This window comes from Melanostigma gelatinosum (genome assembly GCF_949748355.1).
Source record: "Melanostigma gelatinosum genome assembly, chromosome: 9".
Taxonomy (NCBI): Eukaryota; Metazoa; Chordata; class Actinopteri; order Perciformes; family Zoarcidae; genus Melanostigma; species Melanostigma gelatinosum.
This window is the reverse complement of record NC_136642.1, coordinates 1,997,836-2,022,780: the sequence shown is the minus strand read 5'-3', so window position 1 is coordinate 2,022,780 and position 24,945 is coordinate 1,997,836. Positions and strand designations below refer to the sequence as shown.

The 24,945-nt window shown below is 47.0% G+C and overlaps 2 protein-coding genes across 4 annotated transcripts in view; one reads left to right on the top strand and one right to left on the bottom strand.

The window, feature by feature from the left end:
- The first annotated feature begins 37 nt into the window (after positions 1 to 37).
- On the top strand, positions 38 to 5,478 carry eaf1 (ELL associated factor 1). Of its 2 annotated transcripts, XR_013772227.1 has the most exons (7): positions 38 to 277; positions 759 to 853; positions 1,035 to 1,171; positions 1,262 to 1,428; positions 1,627 to 1,842; positions 2,026 to 2,190; positions 5,392 to 5,478. XR_013772227.1 is itself a non-coding variant. In XM_079274592.1 (6 exons), exons 1-6 carry the CDS (start codon positions 175 to 177, stop codon positions 2,073 to 2,075), a joined length of 768 nt encoding a protein of 255 aa, XP_079130718.1. In that variant the 5' UTR covers positions 38 to 174; the 3' UTR covers positions 2,076 to 3,040. The 2 variants fall into 2 exon arrangements, 1 of the variants encoding a protein (XP_079130718.1); XM_079274592.1 differs by lacking the exon at positions 5,392 to 5,478 and having other exon boundaries at positions 2,026 to 3,040.
- A 1,098-nt stretch (positions 5,479 to 6,576) lies between these two features.
- bmper (BMP binding endothelial regulator) overlaps positions 6,577 to 24,945 on the bottom strand; it is a 29,489-nt gene continuing 11,120 nt past the window's right edge. The window contains exons 2-15 of one of the 2 annotated variants that reach the window (XM_079274590.1): positions 19,399 to 19,498; positions 17,520 to 17,602; positions 17,002 to 17,092; positions 16,807 to 16,889; positions 16,395 to 16,494; positions 14,862 to 14,971; positions 14,574 to 14,705; positions 13,375 to 13,479; positions 10,794 to 10,839; positions 10,002 to 10,165; positions 9,714 to 9,915; positions 8,383 to 8,725; positions 7,636 to 7,766; positions 6,577 to 6,811 (exon numbers count right to left, since the gene is read on the bottom strand). In XM_079274590.1, coding sequence (XP_079130716.1) covers positions 6,630 to 6,811; positions 7,636 to 7,766; positions 8,383 to 8,725; positions 9,714 to 9,915; positions 10,002 to 10,165; positions 10,794 to 10,839; positions 13,375 to 13,479; positions 14,574 to 14,705; positions 14,862 to 14,971; positions 16,395 to 16,494; positions 16,807 to 16,889; positions 17,002 to 17,092; positions 17,520 to 17,597 — 1,767 coding nt within the window. In that variant the 5' untranslated portion in view covers positions 17,598 to 17,602; positions 19,399 to 19,498 and the 3' untranslated portion in view covers positions 6,577 to 6,629. The remainder of the gene's footprint in view (positions 6,812 to 7,635; positions 7,767 to 8,382; positions 8,726 to 9,713; positions 9,916 to 10,001; positions 10,166 to 10,793; positions 10,840 to 13,374; positions 13,480 to 14,573; positions 14,706 to 14,861; positions 14,972 to 16,394; positions 16,495 to 16,806; positions 16,890 to 17,001; positions 17,093 to 17,519; positions 17,603 to 19,398; positions 19,499 to 24,945) is intronic. The other variant, XM_079274591.1, reaches the window with a different exon arrangement.

The window sequence follows — 24,945 nt, the reverse complement described above, 5'->3', positions numbered from 1 at the left end:
AACCGGAAAAGGCTTGGTCTAGTGACGAAAGGTGTTTTGCTAACGTGTAGCCACAGTAGGCTAACTTTGTCTAACAGTTCGCTTCGTACTCTAAACCCCCCTCTGAAGTGAAGGCTCTTCGGAATATTTTAACATAAATGTGAATCTTTTTCAACATTCTTTTCAAAGCGAGACATGAACGGGAGTACGAACCCGCTGCTGGACAAAGAGGAGCACGTCCTGAAGCTCGGAGAGAGCTTTGAGAAGAGGCCGAAATCTTCCTTCCACACAATCCGATGTGAGTGTGACATCATTAGAGCAATAAGCACCGCGTGTTGCATTGACTGCTGTGTGGGATGAGCGCGCTCACGTGGACGGAGAGGCTGCTCTCTTTAAATAACTCAGCCAATTATGTGGTCGCCTTAAATTCACTAATTTGCATAAAGACTATCGTTACACCCACTGGTCCATCTCATCCACCACAGCATGGAGCAAGTTATCTGTTATATTTTAGAATAACTCCTCTTCCTCCTCCTCTTCCTCTTCACTCCTCAGTTGTTTGTGAGTTAGATTCATCCTTACAGAAAATGAAGAAAGGTCTCACACTTGCTGCACACAACAACTTTATTCAAACATTGTCAGTTTAAGAGCAATCAATGTGTGATTAACCAATATAATCACAAGCTCTACACACTGAACACTGTTGTGCAGTGAAACATAATCTTTAAAAAGTTACAATAACTTTATAGACTTGCGTCTTGTGTCCTTTGTTTTTCCAGATGACTTCAAACCAGCGTCCATCGACACGAGCTGTGAGGGAGAGCTGCAGGTCGGGAAAGGAGACGAAGTCACCATCACGTTACCTCACATTCCGGTCAGACTCTCTGTGGTTCTCCTCTGGTTCTGTATCAGACTCTCTGTGGTTCTCCTCTGGTTCTGTATCAGACTCTCTGTGGTTCTCCTCTGGTTCTGTATCAGACGCTCTGTGGTTGTTTGTTTTGTGATTTTAAGAACGTGACAGACATGAGATACTCAGGTGACGGTTGCTCCTGCAGGGCTCCACTCCTCCCATGACGGTGTTCAAAGGAAACAAGCGGCCGTACCAGAAGGACTGCGTGCTCATCATTAACCACGACACCGGGGAGTTCGTGCTGGAGAAGCTGAGCAGCAGCATCCAAGTGAAGAAAACCAGGTCAGAGGTCAGAGGTCTCACGGGGGAACAAATACTTTATTAATCTCAAACCAATTGTGTGGGTTTTTTTACCGTGTGTGTGTGTTTCAGGGCGGAGGGCAGCAGTAAGATCCAGGCGCGGATCGAGCAGCAGTCGGTCCGGGCCAGTCAGCCCAGCTCTCAGTTCCGGGCCCCCACTAAGCCCGGGGCCAAGACCTCCCCGTCTCCCCCGAAGGACGAGCCGTCGCCGGAGCCTCAGCTCGATGACATCAAGAGAGGTACGGCGGTCCAGACGTAAAGACGACACGGGGAACAGAGAGCATATAGTTCGATAACTGTTCAGCATTCATAAGCACTTCATGAAGGGCTGTCGGCGGGCATAAGGATACTTTAAATTGTTTATGAATGTATGAACATACGGATGAACGGATGAGGAAGGAAGAGATTTAACATAATCAAACCGTTGCTGCCGGCAGAGCTGCGAGCGGAGGTGGAGGTGATCGAGCAGATGAGCAGCAGCAGCTCCTCGGACTCGGGCAGCGCCTCGGGCAGCGGAGACGACAGCAGCAGCGAGGGCGAGCGGGACGCCCCCCCCCCCCGACCGCTCAGCCAGACGTCCCCCGACCGCCAACCGGCGTTCAACGGGGGAGCCGAGCGGCAGCCGGCCAACAACCAGCTCATGACCACGCTCCGTGAGTACCTCCGAGTTCTGCTGCTCTTTCCACGACACGGTGAGACTCCACAGGCTCAACGGTGGGTTCCTCTGTGACGCGTCGAACACGTGAACGCTGGAGACGGACGCTCAGATTCATCTTGAGTTCTGTGAGTCTGTTAGAATAGAACAAACGATGTTCTGACCTCAGTTATCTTCACAGGAAACGATCTCCAGCTCAGTGAGTCGGGCAGCGACAGTGATGACGACTGAACTCTCTGCTGGTCTGATCTCCTGCTCCTCCTGCTCCTCCTCCTCCTCTTCCTCCTCCCCACCTCCTCCCCACCTCCTTCCTGTGATCGCTGACTCCAGCTGTCCGTCTAGTTCTGTTCGTACTTTTTGATTCTATTATTTTTAGCATCTTTCCATTCTGGAACTTTAAGAGTGTATTTTGTATTAGATGTATATTTAGTTTTTGTATAGTGAGACGTTTACTTGAGAGGTTTTGGGAAGATTATATACATATATATATACTATATATGTATATATATATATTAGAGTGCACATACATATTTTCTGTACTTAGAGCAGCTACTTTTATCAATGTTTGGTTTTGTGTTTTAATGTGAGAAACAGAAAAGATTGTCTCAGAAATATCATCTCGTCCGGTCGCAGGAAGCTTCTTCACGTCGTTTGTTTTAATCTGTTTAATATTAATACATCTGTTCCACCTCAAAGAACAAACACGTCCGCCTGCTTCTTCAGCGTGTTGAGGTCTCAGCTTTGAGTTGTGAATCTCACCTTTTATTTAGTAGCAAAGAATAAAAGTCTTTCAATTGGATTTAAAAATATAGAATTTTGCCACTTTTGTTTTTTAAACCAGGGGTCGACAAAAGCATTCGCTAACAAGCCGCAATAAATAACATCCATTTAATTTAAATACATATTTTTTAATAACTGAATAAGCCAAGATGCAGGTGTTTAAAGCTACATTTTGTGATTCTCCTTTTAAGCCACTAGGGGACCACAGAAACAGACCTGACGTGAGTCTGCTGATGACCTCAAGCTTCAGCAAACAGTTGAATTAATTCAATCAAACATGTTTGCTCAGCTGTCTGTAGGTTTGTCATTAATTCCTTTAATTATCCTCTTCTGCTCACTGACTCCCACTGAAACCAGTTACAGTGTCACAGTCTCTTCATATCAATTAGTCCTCCTCCTCCTCCTCCTCCTCCTCCTCCTCCGTTTAGGTTTGTTTTCTCATCCTGAGACATTTTTAAACATCTGGTGAAAAAGTTTTCATTGTTTGAGATGTTTGTTTCTTATTAATTCAACAACATATGTTATTCAATGATCAACTCAGGAATCTTAGAAGTTATGATTATCACATTATTACCGTTATCAAAAGGTGTTTTCACTTATTTTACTTCTTCTGATTTGGCCTCTTCTCAAGTCTTTGTTCTTGAACGTGTACAGAATGTATTATTTCTGTTATTAATTACATTTAATTAATCTGCTGATTAGTTTCTGGATTCGTTTTGTCAGGTGCGTTCACACCAAACGCGTTGATTTTTTGACGCGCGTCGAGATTACATACAAAGTCTCTGCACAGACGCGATGAGACCGGCGCGCCGCGATTTTGCGATAGCGCGACGCGTTGGACGCGTTTTTGCGGCAAAATCGCCAACGCGCAAGTTGAAATTTTTCAACTTCTGCGACATAATCGCATGACGCTGTGGCGCGACAGCCTATCAGCGTTGAGTTGCTCCCCCTGTCATCACTGGCTTCCTGCCGTTGTTGAATCAGGAAATAAATACGATTCGATACAATCCACGGAGCTCCTCTGAACAATGTTATGAACCAGACATGACGGCGTTTAGTTTCCCGGGATATCTGTGACTTCCACAACACGTAGAAATAGAGGTTATTTTTTCCGTGGTTAATGGCGGACAGTTGAACGGATCCAGGTTGATAAACCACGGCCCCTCTCCGGCGATTTTGCAGCGTTTGGTGTGAACACGACCGGCGGCGCGTTGGACGCGTTTTTGCGGCGTCAAAAAATCAATGCGTTTGGTGTGAACGCGGCATAAAAATAAAAAAAGTCAGAAAGTATTAAAACTAATTTAAAATGTCTCGTTTGTCTAAAATCACTGAAAACCAACAAAGCCAGTATTCAGATTCAGTGAAAACTAAATGATCGTTTTATAACAATAACTTCTGCTGTTGGAACATCTACGTCAACAGTTTGGAAGGAAACTCTTCAATCACACGTTAAATATTGTTTAAAATAATCTGTGATCATAACTGTTTCATAACCGTCGTGTTTCTCCAGACGAGGTTCATCTCTGAAGCTCACTCCTGCTGCTCAACACTGTTCCCTCTGAAGCTCACTCCTGCTGCTTAACACTGTGTTCCCTCTGAAGCTCACTCCTGCTGCTCAACACTGTTCCCTCTGAAGCTCACTCCTGCTGCTCAACACTGTTCCCTCTGAAGCTCACTCCTGCTGCTCAACACTGTTCCCTCTGAAGCTCACTCCTGCTGCTCAACACTGTTCCCTCTGAAGCTCACTCCTGCTGCTCAACACTGTTCCCTCTGAAGCTCACTCCTGCTGCTCAACACTGTTCCCTCTGAAGCTCACTCCTGCTGCTCAACACTGTTCCCTCTGAAGCTCACTCCTGCTGCTCAACACTGTTCCCTCTGAAGCTCACTCCTGCTGCTCAACACTGTTCCCTCTGAAGCTCACTCCTGCTGCTCAACACTGTTCCCTCTGAAGCTCACTCCTGCTGCTCAACACTGTGTTCCCTCTGAAGCTCACTCCTGCTGCTCAACACTGTTCCCTCTGAAGCTCACTCCTGCTGCTCAACACTGTTCCCTCTGAAGCTCACTCCTGCTGCTCAACACTGTTCCCTCTGAAGCTCACTCCTGCTGCTCAACACTGTTCCCTCTGAAGCTCACTCCTGCTGCTCAACACTGTTCCCTCTGAAGCTCACTCCTGCTGCTCAACACTGTTCCCTCTGAAGCTCACTCCTGCTGCTCAACACTGTTCCCTCTGAAGCTCACTCCTGCTGCTCAACACTGTTCCCTCTGAAGCTCACTCCTGCTGCTCAACACTGTTCCCTCTGAAGCTCACTCCTGCTGCTTAATACTGTGTTCCCTCTGAAGCTCACTCCTGCTGCTTAACACTGTTCCCTCTGACGCTCACTCCTGCTGCTCAACACTGTGTTCCCTCTGTAGTCCTGTTACGTTTATGTGAGACATGTTTGTACAAACCTGAAGTGTGTTAAAAAATGTTGAAATGTATTGAGCACGGATGTTTGTTTTGTTCTTCATTGAGGGAATTCGTGCTGATGGATGACGTTCGTTCATCAGTTTCTCTCCGTCTGTTACTCTGAATTCTTTGGCTGAATGAAAGAACAGGAAGTCTTAATGAACTGAAGAGAACGAGAGCTGCTTTATTAACAGCAACACTACGTTTAAACGTCCCACTCATCATCCCACTATTATGGAACGGATGTTCTGATTTAGTTCTTCTACGTATCACTGATGATAATCGAGACTTCTTCCTGTTTTCTGATCCTCTGTTCACCAGATGTTTTCTCCATGAAGTCAAGGTCAGAGGGATTTTCCAGCTCTCAGACTTTTTAATATGTTTTCCTTTTAGAAAGCCTGAAACGGCAACAACGGTGTTTCACAAGAAAGAAGCTGAAAAATAAACATCATTTAGTTGTTTCCTTTTTTTCTCTTCATCAAATGAAAAGAACTCCTTCCAGCTCCAGAAGTCTCCGGCTCCTTCGGGGATCTGAACCATCAACCTCCGGGTCTCCTGCAAATCCTGATCGTTTAAAACACCGAGGAAAGTACAGACAGCAGTCAGACGTCAACTTCGATAAAAGATTATATTGCTGGTCTTAAATAACTATCGTCGAGTGAAACATATGCTTAGATGAACACCTTCAGTTTGATACGAACCACGACAACCTGTACACGCAGCATTTTACAATACAGTACTTTTTCCCTGCGATGGTGAACAGCTGAATCACATTTGGGCATTTCTCTTCAAACAGCAACACAAAAGTACACAACAAATACATAAATAGCTTTTGTTTCCCTTTAAATCATTTATAACGCAACTCTGTTCATGATTCTGGCTCTTGCTACGACACGTCATTTGACCGCTATATAAATTAACAAACAACAAATATTAATAATAATAATAATAATTAGAACAATAATAATATAAAAGCTGTCTGTCTTTCATCTGAATCTGTCTAGCTTACAGGATGAAATGATGAAACAGAGATCACGTGAAGCATCAACACCGTTTCTCCGCTTTCGATCTCCTTTAATCCAAAATGCAGAAGCTCATTTTCCCGCTGAAAGAGTTTGTGAGAGAAACGTTTGGCGCCATGTTGCTCGAGCAGGAGTCCACCGGGACGAATAGCTCCCTGAGGGTCCAGAGCAGCGGGTTCCTCAGAAGGTGGAGACGAAAAAAAATCTCCAAATATGGGGCCACCTGAGTTTCCTCTCGGGAGTTCAGTTCTTCCTCTACACGACTGGAATTAGCGCCTCCGGTGGCGGCGACTGGTATCGCGACAGCACGCGTTACATCGGCGAGGATCAGCCTCCCGTTCGGCGAGTCCTTCGGTCCATCGCGGCTCAAACGTCTACGTCGGATAGATCTGGACCCTGAGTACCTTATCGCATGTGATCTGTCGACCGCAGACCCTCTGGTGTCCTTGTTTGGCCCCCCTGATTGTGATCCTATAACCGACCGTCCCCTACCTAAACTAGCCCCCCCCCCCCCCCCCCCCCCCGACGTCACAAGGGTCACCGGCCGGGGCAGGCTGTGGGTTTGATGCAGCGTCCCTGGAACAGCACCAGGTTGGCGGGGCAGTGGCAGCCGGCCACGCAGGGCTTGTGGCACGGCCCGATCTCGTTCCAGTTGTCGCAGGTGATGGTGCAGCCCGGTCCGCAGGTGTCGTACACGGCGCCGTGTTTACACTGGGTCGCTGAAGGGAGCAGAGAGAAGGTTAACAAATTGATTCAATAAATCAGTTCGCTGCATTATTCTCTAAAACACCAGAGGGCGTACGAACACACAAACTGTGAAGAAGCAAGAAGACAACCTCTTTGGGGTTGTGATTAACGAAAGTCTTTTTTCATATTCAGTGATACTTTATTGTCTTTATACGAGCCCTGTGAAGAAACAAGTCAAGTATTAAAAGCATTACAAAGAAACAAAGGTTGAATATCCTGTAAACTATTGCAAAATATTTACTCAAATGTAGATTTTTAAGACCTCCAGTTTCCAAAGCATTTAAAAAGGAATCAACCGTCGACATGTTGCTTCTATGAATGCAATATTTGTTTCATTGTCACGTCCGAAAAAGCTCAGATCGGCTCACGACCACCAAGCACGGGAATAAACTAAGTTTCTTGTGGTTAACTGCTGGTCCTTCCTGTGGTCCATGAGAAGGTTTCACCAAAGCTTTGACATCATAAGCATCTTAAAGACAGAACCGCATTCCAAATATGGTCACTTCTGTTCATCGGTTGTGAAAAAACGACACGGCAACGGCCGTCATCCAAGATGGCGACTGCAAAATCGGCGAACTCGAGGCTTGAAAACATCAGTCCACAAACCAATGAGTGACGTCACGGCGACTACGTGCGCTTCGTATAGAAGTCTGTGACTAAACCTCTGTGAGTGAAGGCACAACGTCGGACTCATCTGTGGTCTGCCAGGTAACTTTAAATGATATTCAATGTGTGTGTGTGTGACACCACGTGTCATGTGAGCGATTGTAATCAGGTCACGAGCTCCGTCACTCACCCATGCAGGCGGTGTCGGCCTTCCAGAGGACGGGCGCTCCCTCCCTCTCGCAGGCTCGGCTGTAGGCGATGAGGGACTCGCAGTAGCAGTTTTTATGGACCGGACACTCGCACATGTCCGTCACACACGACCTGCAGACAGCAGGGCGATAAATAACGCTCTTTGTTGAACACGGGTGGGTTGTATCTGCATTTCCTTCAGGTTCATGCACAGAACAGTCAGAATAATGAACATATTCACAACATTTATTGGCATTATTCATAGAATTAGAACAGGAGTAGAACGGGCTTTGCGCTGTTTTCATTTGACTCGTGAAAAAACAAAACAACACACGTCAGTGAGGCCTTAAAATGTTGACGCAGCTCCAGAGACGGGTGGCTCGCTAGTTAGCTAGTTAGCTAGTTGGCCAGTTAGCTTGGGAGTGAAACGGAAGGGCTGTTAGACGGAAAGCTAGCTAACTAACCAGCTGTCCGCTAGTTAGGCGGATAGCTTTAATGCTACTCTCGTGACAGAAAATGAGCCGAATAGCAGTACCAGTGTCCGCTAGTTAGCTAGCGAGCTAATTCCACAGGAAAATTAGCCGAAACAAAGCTGTCACTCATGTGGCGACAGTGAGATAGCGATGTGATTTCTACAAGTGACAAGCGTGTGTGGATGAAGCATTACATTGTGTAATTTTACTCATTTAATCTGTCTCTCTACTTCTGCTCCATCATCGTTACGGTCTCTGAGTGAGAGTCCTCTGACCTGTAGAAAGGGGCGAAGTCAACCACACGGTGGCACTTCTGGAACTCCCACGACTTGATCTTCTGGCACTCCCGGTGGGCGCGGAACTTGACTTTGACGCTGCCGGGACACAGGAAGGAGGTCGTGCGGCGGGGCGGAGGCTGCTGGGAGCAAACCTCGTTTCCCTCGACGCGCCACGACTCGGCGAACTCGTCCACGTCGAACTTGAACTGGCCGTCGCCTCCCATGGTGTCGTCGCGCTTGTGGCCATTGTAGTTGCCGCACAGTCCGCAGAGGCGTCCGCGCAGGTGCGGGGCCGCCACCACCTCCACGAAACTGTCGCCGTCCCACGTGATCTCCAGACCTGCAGGGGGGGGGGGGGGGCAAAGACTTCATGACCGTCCCTTCAGACTCCTCACTTCTCTGCACAGCAAACCAAACAGAGGCAGCAGCGCGAGTCTTTTCGCCATAAATATTCTCGAGATCGAGCATGAAACTTTGTGGTCTGCAAAATAATCCAAAATTCTATTTCGGAGCTTTTTCCAGAGCTTCCACCAATCTGTCAAACAGCAAAAAGTAAAATCAGTAAAAAGACCCATTTCACAGTGACACCTGTGGTTTGGATCATCATTTCAAAATAAATTCATACGTTGATAAACTTAAAAAAGCAATTGCAAATAATTAATTAAATTAGCATTAAAATGTAGCTCATGAAAACTCAAAGAAAATCTCTCGATTATAGTGTATTTAGCTTTATTTATAATTCGTATATAAGTTATTGAGTTCACGAGGATGTTACGGATGTAAATAATAATAACATGAGGGACACGTGATCGCCATTACAAATCAATATATTGATTTATATAAGATAAGATAGAACTTTATCAACCCCAAAAGAAATTCTGGAGCCAGAGATTGATGAAAGAAGAATAACAGAAGAAGAATCGTAAACTCTTGTATTTCATTTTCATTTTTTACTTTTTATATTTCAGTTGAATTTTATATTTATTTACTTTACTCTTATTGCTCCTGCGTTCTATTTGCACTGGTGTCAGTGTTATTTATTTACACTGAATAATTGTTATTCTATTGTTCATATACGTTTATATTTTTATTCTTTTGTAATCTTTAATGAAACTCTGGCACAAGAATTTCCTTCGAGGTAAATAAAGTTTATTCTTATCTTATAAGAAAAAACAATGGAATAAAAAAGTATTAAGTGTATAAGAAGCAATAATGACACCAGTAAATGCTTACAGCTGTGCTTCATAGAAACTAAAACATGAAACAGATATTGAGAGTGAATCTGCACGATGCTACAAAGAGTAATCTCGCTCGTGCTGTCTGCTGACCTGCGATGGTGGTGAGTTTGAGCAGGTACCCGTCCAGGTCGATGTGCACCCCGGGGCCGTGGTAGGGCAGCGCGATGCGGGTCCCGTTCCTCCGGACCGTCAGGTGCTGGTGGAGGCCGAGGATCAAACCTCCGAGTCTCACCTCAACGGACTGAGTCCAGGAGAAGGAACGAGTGCGCCGGGCGTCGTTCTTCACCAACACCTAGGAGACGAACGGAGCTCCGTCAAATTCTTTAAAGGTGTTGATTGACATGGAGCCGGGCAGGAGCGTTGATATCGGTCTCCTACCGTGAAGCTGGAGTCTGGGCCGTTGACGTTGTTTCCCGGTCCTCCGGACGGGACGGCGCCGCAATCACGAGTCAGCACGTACCGACAGGTTCCCTGAAAGTTAAAGGTCCTGCCGTCGAAGGTGTTGTAGTGAGGGTCGCCAAACACCGTGCACACCCCCGGCTCTGCAGAGGCACCGAGGTGCAACGACAAAAACAGTTAAAGATGGAGAAGGAACGACCAAAAGAAACAGAAATAAGAAGCCGTCATTGGAACTCAAGAGGAACAGCAGCGAGAAGATCATTGATGCTACACGGTGAGATACGAGGCACTGATGTGACTCGCTCAGAAGTCCATCTGTGTCTGTAGCATCAGCATCCTCCAGTTTCTGACTTGTAAATATTTAGATTCAAAGCAATATTCCACCCACAAAGTGATCATTTGCGGATCAGTTACTCGCCTTGACGACTGGAATGAAGAGTTATTTTTCCCGCATGCCTCCACGGAGAACGGAGAAGCTGAACACCGAGAAGAGTCTTGATGATCTCCAGTAAATGTTTACTTCAATTCATCAAGACGTTTTCCAGGTTTCTGATTCTCAGTTCAGCGTGGAGGCACGCGGGAAAGAATTCCTTTCATGGTGCGTCAGGTGAGTGCGTCTAAACACAGACTCCACGTGGAACCAGGACACAACTTTAACGACAAACATGATGCATTCAAGATACTCCGTTAAGGCCTCATCTTTAAGACTTTACTTCAGATCGTGACTACTCTGGGAACAGGAAGCCGGAGGGTCGAGAAGGACTTACTCACTTTCAGTGCAAACCGGACAGCAGCCGGTCCTGTTCAGGATCTTATTCTGCACGAGACGAGGCACAGACACAGAGTTAGATCCTCAGAGGGAGGAGACACATGCAGGACAGATACGAGACAGAAGGCAGACAGACAACGCAGAGACGGAGAAGCTCCATTGGCTGTGTTGTTGCTCTGATACAGTCATGTTATCAGTAGTTTGGATTCACACACTTCCATATCTTTGAATCTGAGATTGTGTGACGCAAAGAGAGCAAGTTTCAGTGAAACAACGATGATACGTAATAAATGTGCAGAAAGTTGTTCGCAAATCTACTTGAAAGCCGAACGATCCTCGAATAACAAATATTTACACTCAACTTCATTTCTCTTTTCCTTCGGGTTTGATTCAACATGACAGCGAGGAGCTCAACAGCGTTCGCCTCGGTAGCAAACGGTCAAACCGACGCAAGCTTCTCTCCACGTCGTGTCACAAAAGCAACGCTTCTGTTCTCAAGTTCAGTCAAACCAGGACGACCACAGAGACACCGATACTCCAGCTCCAACCGCTGAACTCTGTCTGTGTAACAGGAAACTCTGCGTGTGTGTGTGTGTGTGTGTGTGTGTGTGTACAGTATGTTTCAACTTCCATCAGAAGTGCAGATCAGAGGACTCTTTCACACACTTAGTTTTTGTTGCCTCAGGGAAGCCCTTCATTCGCACAAACACACACTCTTTTTTTCCCTGTCTCTCTCACTCACACACACACACACACACACACACACACACACCACTCGTCTGTCATCACATACAGACGTTCTCTCTACACTCAATACAAACTCCAGAGTCCTAACCTCTGCACAAAGGGCAATGTCTCTCTTTGAAGAGCGCTGCCTTTTGACAACACACACACAAGCACACACACACACACACACACACACACACACAGTGACAGAGATTGGTTTTCAGGGGCCTAAATATAGGGAACCTCTTCTTTGCTGTCACTCAAACGTCACACAGACAAAAGGCTGTTTGGAGACACGCACACACTCTGCCGACCTGCCGCTGACCGCAGGATGACGGCATGGGAGAGTGTGTGTGTGTGTGTGTGTGATAACTTGGGACAGGTGTGTGTGTGTGTGTGTGTGTGTGATAACTTGGGACAGGTGTGTGTGTGTGTGTGTGTGTGTGTGTGTGTGTGTGATATGCCAACACTTAGCCAACGTTACCGCAACGCATCAATGTAACAAGTGTCCAGTTTTTGACTTGTGAAATGTTTAGTGTGCCATATCTATTCAATTCAACTTCATTGATTTAACCCAACATCACAAAAGTAGCCTCAGAGGGCTTTAGAACGTAAGACATCCTCCGTCCTTGGAAAACATACTTACAGTAATGTTATATTCCATTTCAGCCGATAGATCCCCCGGATTCTACCCGCTGTTCCTTTAAGGAGAAGTGATGCTGTGTTCAACTTATTTAGCGTGAACATAATTTACTTCACAAAATAAGTGCAAGACGTAAGAAGTATTAAAACATGCAAATAGGAACTTGCAGAAAAAGAAAAGGAAATTATTTGAATGCTTAAACATCGACGTAGCGACTCCAGCATGCCTTCCTGTTCTCCCACTTTATCACCATGACACGAACGCACCATTAAACGGCAGCTGTTACATGTTTGTAACAAAATGAAGTGTGTTCCTAATCCCCGAAGCACTTCATTCTTTAAAAAAAGAATCATGAATGCAAAGTGATGTTCCCCAAAATGTGAGAAAGATCCGGAGTGAACGAGCAGGCTGCTGAAAGGTCTTCTGAAGACACTAAATCAGCAGTGAGTGAAACTTTGGTCTTTTTCTCTGGAGACAGACCACCGACATCACCCAGCATGTCTGACCACAGACGACAGGTGAGGGCTTGTTGTAACCGCTGGACAGCGTGTGACCGTGGGACTGACGCCGGCTTTGACTGCGTGACCGCCAGCGGCCGGCGGGTATGCGAGGAATCCACTCCATCACCCGCCGGCCGACAGACGACCCCGGGCCGGCTCTGCGACAGGTGAGCGCAGCGCAAAAAAACCAAAACCTCCTTCTTCTTGCCAGCAGTTCCCAGAGCGCCTGACAAGCAACGCCACGCTCCAGCTGCTGGTGAGATCCCTCGCTGATAAAAGGACACCTCGGTCCTGGAGAGTGACGGGTTCAAACGCAGACTGTGTCTTTAAGCGAGACATCGATGCCCCGCTGGAACGTGGATCTAACTTCTGTCGTAAATCTGCCATAAACGCATGAGATAGATCCATCATACCGATAACAACAAGTATCAACCTGCACAAGAAAGAGGTGAAACTTGAATAAAAAACAAGTCATGGCCGCTCCGCTAGTACATCAGAGGAGCGTTGCTGTTGTTGCAGAGTCACGCGTGTGAAGTGAAAACGACGGAGTTCGTCCCGGCTGTAAAGTCTGAGTGTGGGACGGATGAGACGGAGAGTGAAGGTGGAGCGACAGAGACGGAGGTGGTGGCTGTTGGAAACAACTCTGAGTTTGTGGTGTAAAGTAATGCAAACGGGACGTAAGCTGGTGATTGGCCGGCGGGGCCTGTCACTCACCGAGGGGCAGCTGGTGATTGGTACACAGTGTTTGAGCCGACACTCGATGCTTCCTTTGACGCAAGCGCAGAGCGAGCAGTTAACCGACGACCACAAGTCTCCTTCCTGAAGGACAGAGGAGACACAGAGATCAGAAGACATCCAGACATGGACACGTCCATCATTCATCCATTCATCCATCCATCATTCATTCATCATCAATTCATCCAACCATCATCCATCTGTCATCCAACCATCATCCATCCATCATTCATTCATCCAACCATCATCCATCCATCATTCATTCATCCAACCATCATCCATCCATTCATCCATCTGTCATCCAACCATCATCCATCCATCATCCATTCATCCAACCATCATCCATCCATCATTCATTCATCCAACCATCATCCATTCATCCATCTGTCATCCAACCATCATCCATCCATTCATCCATCTGTCATCCAACCATCATCCATCCATCATCCATTCATCCAACCATCATCCATCCATCATTCATTCATCCAACCATCATCCATTCATCCATCTGTCATCCAACCATCATCCATCCATCATCAATTCATCCAACCATCATCCACCCATCATTCATCCATTCATCCATCTGTCATCCAACCATCATCCATCCATCATTCATTCATCCAACCATCATCCATTCATCCATCTGTCATCCAACCATCATCCATCCATCATCAATTCATCCAACCATCATCCACCCATCATTCATTCATCATCCATCCATCCATCATTCATCCATTCATCCATCTGTCATCCAACCATCATCCATCCATCATTCATTCATCATCCATCCATCCATCATTCATCCATCTGTCATCCAACCATCATCCATCCATCATTCATTCATCCAACCACCATCCAACCACCATCCAGCCATCATTCATCCATCAATTCACCTAGCATTCATCCATTTGTCATCCAACCATCCATCATCCATCCATCTATCTATCTGTCCATTCCCCCCCCCCCCCCTCTCACCCTGTAGATCTTGTTCTGGACTCTGCAGTACTTCACCCCCCCCTCTCACCCTGTAGATCTTGTTCTGGACTCTGCAGTACTTCACCCCCCCTCTCACCCTGTAGATCTTGTTCTGGACTCTGCAGTACTTCACCCCCCCCCCCCCCCCCCTCACCCTGTAGATCTTGTTCCGGACTCTGCAGTACTTCACCCCCCCCTCTCACCCTGTAGATCTTGTTCCGGACTCTGCAGTACTTCACCTCCTCCACCTTGACGTAGGACAGGCACTCCTGGCAGCAGCCTCTGAGGCAGAGCCCCGGCTGTGAGCACCGCGTCTTGCACAGGACTGTGGAATCCTGGAAGAATAACGATCAATAAAAAGGATCAAAGGATGAGATTCATCATTCACAGGACTCATCTTTATTCATCCAACAAGGATGCGGAGTGAACCTCAGACCGAACAGAACTCGGCTCTTTATGTTGGAGGCGGAGGAGCAGATCCGGGTCGGTACCTTGCAGGTGCAGGAGGTGCAGTTGTCGTGCATGAAGGACGTGTCGTTCTCGTACACTTCGCTGTGGAACAGACAGCTTCCTAAAGACAGATCAAACACCTTCCTCTGACCTGACGGAGGAGGAGGAGGAGGAGTCAAAGGTTATTATAAACATTCTGAATCGTGTTTGTTCGGGTTATTTAGCTTGTAAAAGTAATGTAAAGAGACGAACATGAAGGAATGATGATCAATGTGCTAAATATCTACAGCTCTTCATTTCCACGAATCACAGCAGCAGATGAGTTACTTATAAATGTTACTTCGGTAAACGTATGGAAGTATAATCAGGAAAATGTGATTAAAGTATTTCAATGAAAAGTACTAAAGCAGAAAAAATGATATATTCTGTCATTAGATTATTATTTCTCATGCATTAATGCAGCAGTTAGACGATTAACAAATTATTATTTTCATTATGGATTCATCTTCTGATTACTAATTGATTGATTGTTTGTAAAAAATCTTAAAATAGTCAGAAATGTCGTCACAATCACTCAGAGCCCAAAAGTGTCACAAAACCATCAGTACAATCAAACAATTATTAAAATAAATGATTAAAATTGACAAAAATGGTATTTTTAAAGCTGCAAATCCTCACATTTGTGTGCAATGTTTTGCATGAAAAAGGCAAACAATTAACAAACGATTTGCCATTTGTTTGTTTTCTCTTACAAGATACAACAAGTACAACATGTCCCTCTGAAATGTAGTGGAGTAAAAGCAGCAGGAAAAGAAAAGACTGAAGTAGAAGTACCTCAAATATATACTGAAGTATTAACGAGTAACTCTCCACCACTGGTGAAGGTTCCCACCAATGACGGAGGAAACAGGAAGAAGCTGAAGGCCAACCCTAACCCTAACCTCTAACCTCTAACTGCTCTTAACTAAACCTAACCCCGAACCCTAACCTCTAACCCTAACCTCTAACCTCTAACCCTAACCTCTAACCCTAACCTCTAACCTCTAACCCTAACCTCTAACCCTAACCTCTAACCCTAACCTCTAACCCTAACCTCTAACCCTAACCTCTAACCCGAACCTCTAACCCTAACCCTAACCTCTAACCCTAACCCCGAACCCTAACCTCTAACCCGAACCTCTAACCCTAACCCCGAACCCTAACCTCTAACCCTAACCTCTAACCCTAACCCCTAACCCCGAACCTCTAACCCCGAACCCTAACCTCTAACCTCTAACCCGAACCCTAACCCCGAACCCTAACCTCTAACCCGAACCTCTAACCCTAACCCCGAACCCTAACCTCTAACCCTAACCTCTAACCCTAACCCCTAACCCCGAACCTCTAACCCCGAACCCTAACCTCTAACCTCTAACCCGAACCCTAACCCCGAACCCTAACCTCTAACCCTAACCTCTAACCCTAACCTCTAACCTCTAACCCCGAACCCTAACCTCTAACCCGAACCCTAAAGGCAGCAGTGGAGGTTTTACATCAACCTCAGAAGGTCAGAGAGACGGTTTACTGGTCCTCACCGAGACATCTGGGACAGCACTGTCCCGGCGGGGTGTGGCTGAGGTGGGCGGGGCAGGAAAGGACAGGACACACCTCCCTCATGCAGAGAGTCCGTCCTCCCTGAAGCAACAAAAACAACATTTCAGTAGCATCCTCCACTAGCATGCACCTGCTAATGATCAGTTGTGGGACTGTAGTTCATGTTTTAGACTCCGCCTGCACACGTTTAAAGTGTTAGGAGGAGGATGTTGATCCAACCAAAGGTTTGTTACTCCCAGGAGACTCCAACACGGACTTATTTAGAGGACAGAGGCCCCGCTCACAAACACTCACACACCGGTCAGCCTGTAAACACAAGGTGTGTGTGTGTGTGTGTGTGTGTGTGTGTGTGTGTGTGTGTGTGTGTGTGTGTGTGTGTGTGTGTGTACTCACAGTGCAGGTGCACTTGATGCAGGGTTTGCCTTCAGGACTGAACTCCTCCTTCTCTTTGTACAGGCGACCCTCAAAGATGCAACCTGCAGGAGGAGACTCGTCACTAAAGAATATTCTGCGTTTTATAAATTGGCCAAAGATGAAAAAAGTTGACACGACTGCATGAGACCCGCTGGACCTGGAGCCGGTACTCACTGGGGCAGGTGGGGCAGCACTTCTTGGTGTGGATTTTGGGGTTCTTGCAGTGGACGACACACTGGACGTCCGCCTCGGTGACGACACCTTCCTGTCACAACAGCAGGGAAACCAATCACGTCTTTTGATCCGTGTTTCTGTCCCATTCCTGGCTTCCTTCCGTCCATTTCTCTCCTCATCGACGGCATTTTGTTCCTCCGTGTCTCTTTTATTTCCTCCTACATCATCGCTGCTCCTTGCTGTATCCTAAAGATTCTTACCTCAACTCCTTCCTGAAATTCCTCCTGCATCCCTCTCTTCACCGTTTCCTGAACTCTTTCTTCTCACCCATATTTCTTTCCTTCTTTATTTCCTCTCTTCCATCATTTCTCCTTCTGGTTTTCCTTTCTTCCTTGGCCACCTTCCTTCTTTTCCTTTGTACATTTTCTATCATTCCCCTAAGTTGCTTCCTCCTTTCCTGCCCTCCATGTTTGTGTTGTTTCACTCACACACACACACACACACTCAGCTCTACACACCTGACAGCGTCTGGTTATGCAGGGTTTGGTGAAGCTGGTCCAGGAAAGTGAGCTGTTATAAGATCTCCCATCCAACATGCAGCCTGAGAGAGAGAGGGAGAGAGAGAGAGGGAGAGAGAGAGAGAGAGAGAGAGAGAGAGAGAGGGAGAGGGAGAGAGAGAGAGAGAGAGAGAGAGAGGGAGAGAGAGAGAGAGAGAGAGAGAGAGAGAGAGAGAGAGAGAGAGAGAGAGAGAGAGAGAGAGAGGGAGGTCATTCATATTTAGTTTTCTTAGTGTTCCCAACGTTGATGTTTATTGTCGGCACCAATCACAGAAGTTTGGTTTCTCAACATTACCAGCCGAGCTTTAAGTCTGTGTGAGGAGCTGCCAGTGACTCGTCCACTCAGCACTAAATGAAACGCCTCTTCATTTCACCCGTTGACAGTAAGTGGCCTCAGATCAACGCTTGACCCTCCACACAGTGAAACCTGATCACTGCCGGTGATCCGCTTCCCTCAGTGGGAACCAAAACCTTCAGATACGGCATCACTGCAGAGGAGGACGGGTACAGCGTTGTGAAAAGACGGCAGGAGATCCCAGAGACTCGTCTCCTGATCGTACACTCGTGCATGTGGACACGACGACGCGGCAATGCATCAACGCATCAACGCGACGGCGCGTCAACGCGTCTTCTGTCCTCTGGTTCGTTCTCCGTCACCGACGAATGAGATTCCATAAAGATACCGACACTCAAAGCCAAGGGACAGATCTTACCAAAAGCCACAACTCAACCCTAAATGTACGACGTCATCATGTTCTAATTCTTTACACGCAGGGTCTTAAATATTTACATCATATGTGTTCTTTTATTGTTCATTTTGAGAACACATTTCAAGCCAAGTACAACTCACCCTCACACAACATCAGCCGGTTAATAAAGGCAGCAATAAAGTCAATTGCTCCGTAAAGTGAGCCGTCTGGCTGCGAGGCTGTTTTTATTTCTGATTTCATGAAAGTGAGACAACAGCGTTATGTCACGAAGGAGTCGGGGAGTTTTTCCAAAGCAGAACGACACACAGAGGCTCCAAATGAAAAGCTGTGAGGGGCTACGAGGGCTCTGCATGTCCCCGAGTCCGTCTCCACCTCTGGACGAAGGGCCGCGTCGTTAAAAAAACTAAAAAGGCTCCACGCCCCTGATGAGAGCTGTATAGGTGTGTGTGTGTGTGCTCATATTTCTATAGAGCCGCATACGTTTCATGAGGAAGAACAGGAACATCCTCCAAAGTGAGGACTTTGTTTGGAGGGTAATTTAGGTATTTTTCAATCTATATCTATACTTATATAATATCACCAAAGCTCCCCTTTAAGGACTTTATTCAGCGATTGAATCTACTGAGAGATGGAGCCGCTTTAAAACTACTCAAGAGGAAACAAAAAACTAGAAATATTATTTCATAAAAAAAACATTTTTCTCAACAAGAAACTGTCTAAAAAGCTTCACTTTCACTTTTCTTCGGTGGCGATTTTGAAAGTATTGTTTCATGAAAAAGATATTTAAAGATAGTTCTTTATCGAAGTTATCATCAATTTACGCTCATGCTAAATGTTCACTTCATGTTCATTTAGTCCATTTAGAGTCAAACAGACCATAAAGCAGGGGATGCTTTAGGGCGGGGCTACACAGTGATTGACAGGTCTCTACCGAGTGTGTGTGTGGATGTTTTTTCTCTGGTGTGTTATTAGGGCAGAGCAGCTGCCGGTACTGTCGTCCAGTATTATCATCGCTGATGGTTTATCGCAACATCACGGTGATAAAAACACAAAACACAAAGGAACAGAGTTCATTTCGTCCCCGGGAGAATCAGAGGGAGGTGAGAGGACTGAAACTCTGTCCGTCTTACCTTTACACACCTCACAGCAGGCTCCGGTCTGTTTCACCACCAGAGCACAGTCCTCAGAGACCAGCGGACATTTCTCCTGCTTACAGTCCGCCTTCCCCTCCTGCAGGGGGGGGGGGGGAGAGAGAGAGCGATAGGGAGGTGATCAGTATATGTTCCAACACACTGTAAGTCATGTTTCTTCTCTTTTCACCTCGTTCCAAATTCTTATTTTCTCCGTCCTTTTGTTTTTCGATCCGCTCTTACACATGCTGCACAAAGACTTGTCTGATTATACGTCATGTTGTTGTAGTTATGAGTCTTGTTGCACCATGAATTAGTGTTTCTGGTTTCTTTCTGTTGAAGTTCAAGAAAAGAGGAAATGATTCACTTTTTAAATCCACTGAAAACGTTCCATCACTCTATATGAAATATGAATGATGAAGAATGATGAAGAGTGTGATATGCTAATGTGCTGTTGAGTTCGATTTGATTTACATTTAAAAGCAGCTTTCTGTTCAGGTGTTTGATCATAAACCAAAGCATCGGACGCATTGTTTGACTTGATGGTGGAGCAGAACAGTCTGAGCATCAGCAAAACGATTGATGCTGAGAGTGACGTGAATATGTTGAAACGTGCAGAGCAGAATCTGTCTGGACGTCACAGCGATCATCTGTGGTGACGTCAACAATGTCACGTCCTGGAGGTTAATCTGCATCTGTTCCTAAAGTTCACTGAAGTTACAGATCACATGACATGTGAAGAGAGTTTGAGTAAAAGCAATGAAAGCGTGTTATTGTCAATGATTTTCGGTCACATGACAGACAATGGTTTGCGTTACTTTGTTAAACAGATTACCAGCATGCAGCAGCTGGGGAGCCAATCACAGACCGTTACTTGTTGAGGAGCTGCAGCGCTTATGAACAGACACGAGCTGGAACCAAACATCGCGATATTTCAGTTCCTCCACTGAGACTTTCTGGCCCCGGAGCTTTTTACGGGACGAATAACAAAAAACCTACGTCATCCCTGTAGCTCTTCATTTAAAAACAAAGCAACAGCGAGGAGACTCCAGCTCTAAGGTGTGACGTCATCACGCACTCAGTGAGACTTCAGCTTCCAATAAAAGAAAAAACACCAAAAACTAGACGTGTCACGTTTTCTTTAACAACAACAGTTTCCACCTCTGTGCTCCGTGATCAGAGGTTGTTATGCTCGAGTCTCTAAAGTGCAGGAAGTGACTCGATCGTGCAGTGTGAGCTGTTTCAGGTCAGACGTCCTCCCGTCACTGCACAAACGCCGCACCGCGTCACCACCAGACTGCACCGTGCGCCGGATTCATCCGCCAGACTTTTCACACCCAGCTTTTTATTGCCAATTGCATCCACATGCTGTGTGTGTGTGTGTGTGTTTTATTTGACACACTGCAGGTTTATGAAGTGGAGGCTGGCGGCCCCGTGGCCCCGCGGCCCTGAGGCCCCGTGGCCCCGCGGCCCTGAGGCAGGCGGCTCTAACGAGGACGGATCAAAGGAAGCGGCGAAAATAAATCGGGGGTGGTTTTAATATAGCAGCAGCAACTGAAACCCCAACCACACCGAGGACAGATGATGTCATAGAGGAGGAGGAGGGGGGGGGGAGGAGAACGTTTAAATAACCAGGAGGGGAAATAAATGAGATGAAGAAATACATTTGTCCTTTTGCACACTTCACGCTTCACCAAGAAATCTCCTGGAAACGCTCCATGTGAAAACCAGCCGGAGCAATATTCTGGAAATGTGAATCTGGCATTACAGAGGGAGACGGCTGCATCGAGCTGTTCTCAAGCAGTCCAACCGTATCACCGACCACAGCACCGGGATCCATCGCTTTATAAACAAAGGAGTCCGCAGCACAGAGGCGAGAGGAGCAACATGCTGTGCAACAGGACCAGCAGAGAAGTTGGTCAACGGCAAGATGAGCAACAATGTCAACTGCAGTTTGTCTTTGAGCGACACGGCAACCTCCTCTTCTGAAGAGTGAAGTCAAAGCTGCATTCTCTGTACTGACCACCAGGGGGCGACTCCTCTGGTTGTATAGAAGTCTATAGAAAATGACTCTACTTCTCTCTTGATTTATTACCTCAGTAAACATTGTAAACATGAGTTTATGTCTCAATCTCTAGTTTCAAGTCTTCTTCAATACAGCATGATGTTCATTTAGTACATTATGGTCCATTTAGAGTCACACAGACCATAAAGCAGTGGATGCTTTAGGGCGGGGCTACACGCTGATTGACAGGTCTCTATCATATACGTCTCTACGTGGTTGCAAAAAAACCAAGATGGCGACGGCCAAAACGCTGAACTGGGGGCTTCATAACATCAGTCCACAAACCAATGAGAGCGGTCACGACGACGACATCAACTTCTTCTGTTCAGTACGAGTTTAAACCGACACAAACATCTTCTGCTGCATTCGTGTTTCCTGCAAACTGCTTCGTTAAAGTCTTGACTGCTTTGTTCCCTCACCACGATGTAATGAAGCAGATTTACACAACGCACGTCGACTGACCTACAGCAGAGAACGTAGAACAACTCGTCTGTCTGACGTTAAAGTGTTGGGAAGAAAGCAGCAGCATTGTTCACGAAATGCTGCGATGCACAGAACACATGATTTGCATTAAACGCTCCTTTAATGTGGGCGACTCGGTGGTCAATGTCATGTCCTTTACTCTCTTCCTCCTGTGATCCATTAGCACAAAGTGGTGTTCCTACATGTGACCCCCCCCCCTCCTCCTCTTCACTCTCACCCTTCTTGTCTCGGGGTCACAGGTCACAATGGGTCACCGCTCCTTAAACCACTCGACATACCACCGCGGCACCAAGGCCGGACGACCGTCTGTCACAGAGGGTGAGGACCCCCCCCCACACACACACGCACGCACACACACACACACACGCACACGCACACACGCACACACACAGTGGGATGAAGCGTCGGAATGCGCGTAAGTGTGTGTGTGTGTGTGTGTCAGAGAAAGGGAAAGTGTGTGTGTGTGTGTGTGTGTGTGTGAACATGCTACTGTATGAAGATACAAAGATTTCAACTTGACGATATTTCTTTGAGACTCCAGGTTCGGTGTGTTTTTATGTATTTATGTATTTGAACTGAACCTCCAGATGTAAAAGCAGCGGTTTCCCTTTGAGTCTTTTCAGAGCTGCAAGTTGAAGTTGACGTAGAAGTCCGAACTTCACGGAGACTTAAGGTTTCAGACAAGAACAGTCTCAACATCTCAACAATTCAATTCAATCAGTTCAATTGAATTATTCCTAACTTGTTTAGTGAAAGTCGAGGTCAACTTTACAGTTTTACAGTCAATTTAAAAGAATCCATAAACCTCCAGGAGGAGGAGCTCTTAAATCTATAAGAACGTTCACTGTGAATAATAATAACAATAATAATAATAATATGGATAAAATAGGTTAGAGCATCAACTGACTATTGTATCTACTTGTTGTTTATGTTTGTACGTTATTAACAAGGAGGGACTGTACAGATGTTTTTGTTGAATGTTTGAATGTTTGTCATGTTTCAGTAAAAAAAAAACAAGTTTAGAATATTTACAACTCGTAATTCTCTTGGATAAAAACTGCAACGACACATCATGAAGCAGAGCTTTAATTATCAACGTTGACGTGAAATGAGCTTTTCTTCTTCTTGGACTGATAAAGAAGTCCTTGTTTGAGACAGCTGCTCTGTTCTGCCACTAGGGGGCGACAGCGCTCACTATTTCTCCTCATCGTTTCCTTCCTCGCTCCTTCTCCTCATCTCTCTTCCTCCACATGTGATCACTTCTGATCATTTGTTTCCATTTTGAATCTAAATTTAGCTGCTCTGGCATAATTATGACCAATATCCGCTCCTCTCTTTCACACTTTGTTTTTCCATCTTTCTCTCCAACGTAGTGATGTTTCTCTCTCTCTCTCTCTCCGTCCTGGTGACGGAGAGAGAGATCAGTCTGGGTCTGTCAGCGCTGGAGAGGACCTCTCGACTTAAAGCCCCCCCCCCATCGCCACCGTGACCTTCCACCTTTCACCCTTCCTCCAAAACAAACAGGTCGTGACCCCTCAGAGAGCAGCAGCCACAGTAGCTCAGGGACGAGACGGGCGGAGGGAGACGGACGGAGGGAGACGGACGGAGGGAGACGGACGGAGGGAGACGGGCGGAGGGAGACGGACGGAGGGAGACAGACGGAGGGAGACGGGCGGAGGGAGACGGGCGGAGGGAGACGGACGGAGGGAGACGGGCGGAGGGAGACGGGCGGAGGGAGACGGGCGGAGGGAGACGGACGGAGGGAGACGGGCGGAGGGAGACGGACGGAGGGAGACGGGCTGAGGGAGACGGGCGGAGGGAGACGGGCGGAGGGAGACGGACGGAGGGAGACGGGCGGAGGGAGACGGGCGGAGGGAGACGGGCGGAGGGAGACGGACGGAGGGAGACGGGCGGAGGGAGACGGACGGAGGGAGACGGGCGGAGGGAGACGGGCGGAGGGAGACGGGCGGAGGGAGACGGGCGGAGGGAGACGGACGGAGGGAGACGGGCGGAGGGAGACGGGCGGAGGGAGACGGGCGGAGGGAGACGGGCGGAGGGAGACGGACGGAGGGAGACGGGCGGAGGGAGACGGACGGAGGGAGACGGGCTGAGGGAGACGGACGGAGGGAGACGGGCGGAGGGAGACGGGCGGAGGGAGACGGGCGGAGGGAGACGGGCGGAGGGAGACGGGCGGAGGGAGACGGGCGGAGGGAGACGGACGGAGGGAGACGCCGACCGGGAACCGCTTCACCCCCAAAGGAACCCGTTTGAAGGAGTCAAAATGTTCCTACGAACTCTCTCTCAAGCAAAGTCCTGACGTCTGAGAGGAATCACACAACCTCTCACTCTGAGCAGGAGGAAGCAGATGCAGTTCAGACCAACATTCAAAAATCATCCAGTTTCTTAAGAAGCTTGAAGGTTATTAAAAGCAGCGTATTCTGAAGCAGCTCGCTGCAGCTCTTCATTGAAGCTGCGATGTTTACACGGAGCGAAAGATTCAAACTCAAGACTCCATGTGGCTCGTGCATTCATTTCGGATGAAAATGATATTTTTTGGGGAAATTTCACAAAGTTTGTCTGTGAAGCAAACAAAGCGTTCTGCGGTGCCTCTGATGTCACCGTGATGCAAAGCGCGGTCTCCACCAACGGATCAAATACCAACTCATGTTGGTGGAGATCACAGGACCCAACACAAGAAGACCGGTGGACATCATGAAACACCTGCAGAGCATTCGCCTCGACATGGAGCCGCTTCACAAATCAAGAATGTCGACACATGATGTGGCATGTAGGCTGCGGGTAACGATCACTTTCATTCTTGATTCACAGTCGATGATTTCGATGATGAATAAAGTAATTATATTTATTTCTATATATAGTTCTAAGTGTTTCAGACATCCTGAACACTTTCATGCAGACGAAGGTCTGACAGTTTTGTAAATGTCGTCTCAGCAGATCCTCATGTCGACGAGGTAAATATTTGCCACATTTCTCTGATA

Coding starts and splice junctions, on each gene's coding strand:
- eaf1 (XM_079274592.1), top strand. CDS start 175: ATGAACGGGAGTACGAACCCGCTGCTGGACAAAGAGGAGCACGTCCTG. Junction 854..1,034: donor TCACGTTACCTCACATTCCG/GTCAGACTCTCT, acceptor TTGCTCCTGCAG/GGCTCCACTCCTCCCATGAC. Junction 1,843..2,025: donor CCAGCTCATGACCACGCTCC/GTGAGTACCTCC, acceptor TTATCTTCACAG/GAAACGATCTCCAGCTCAGT.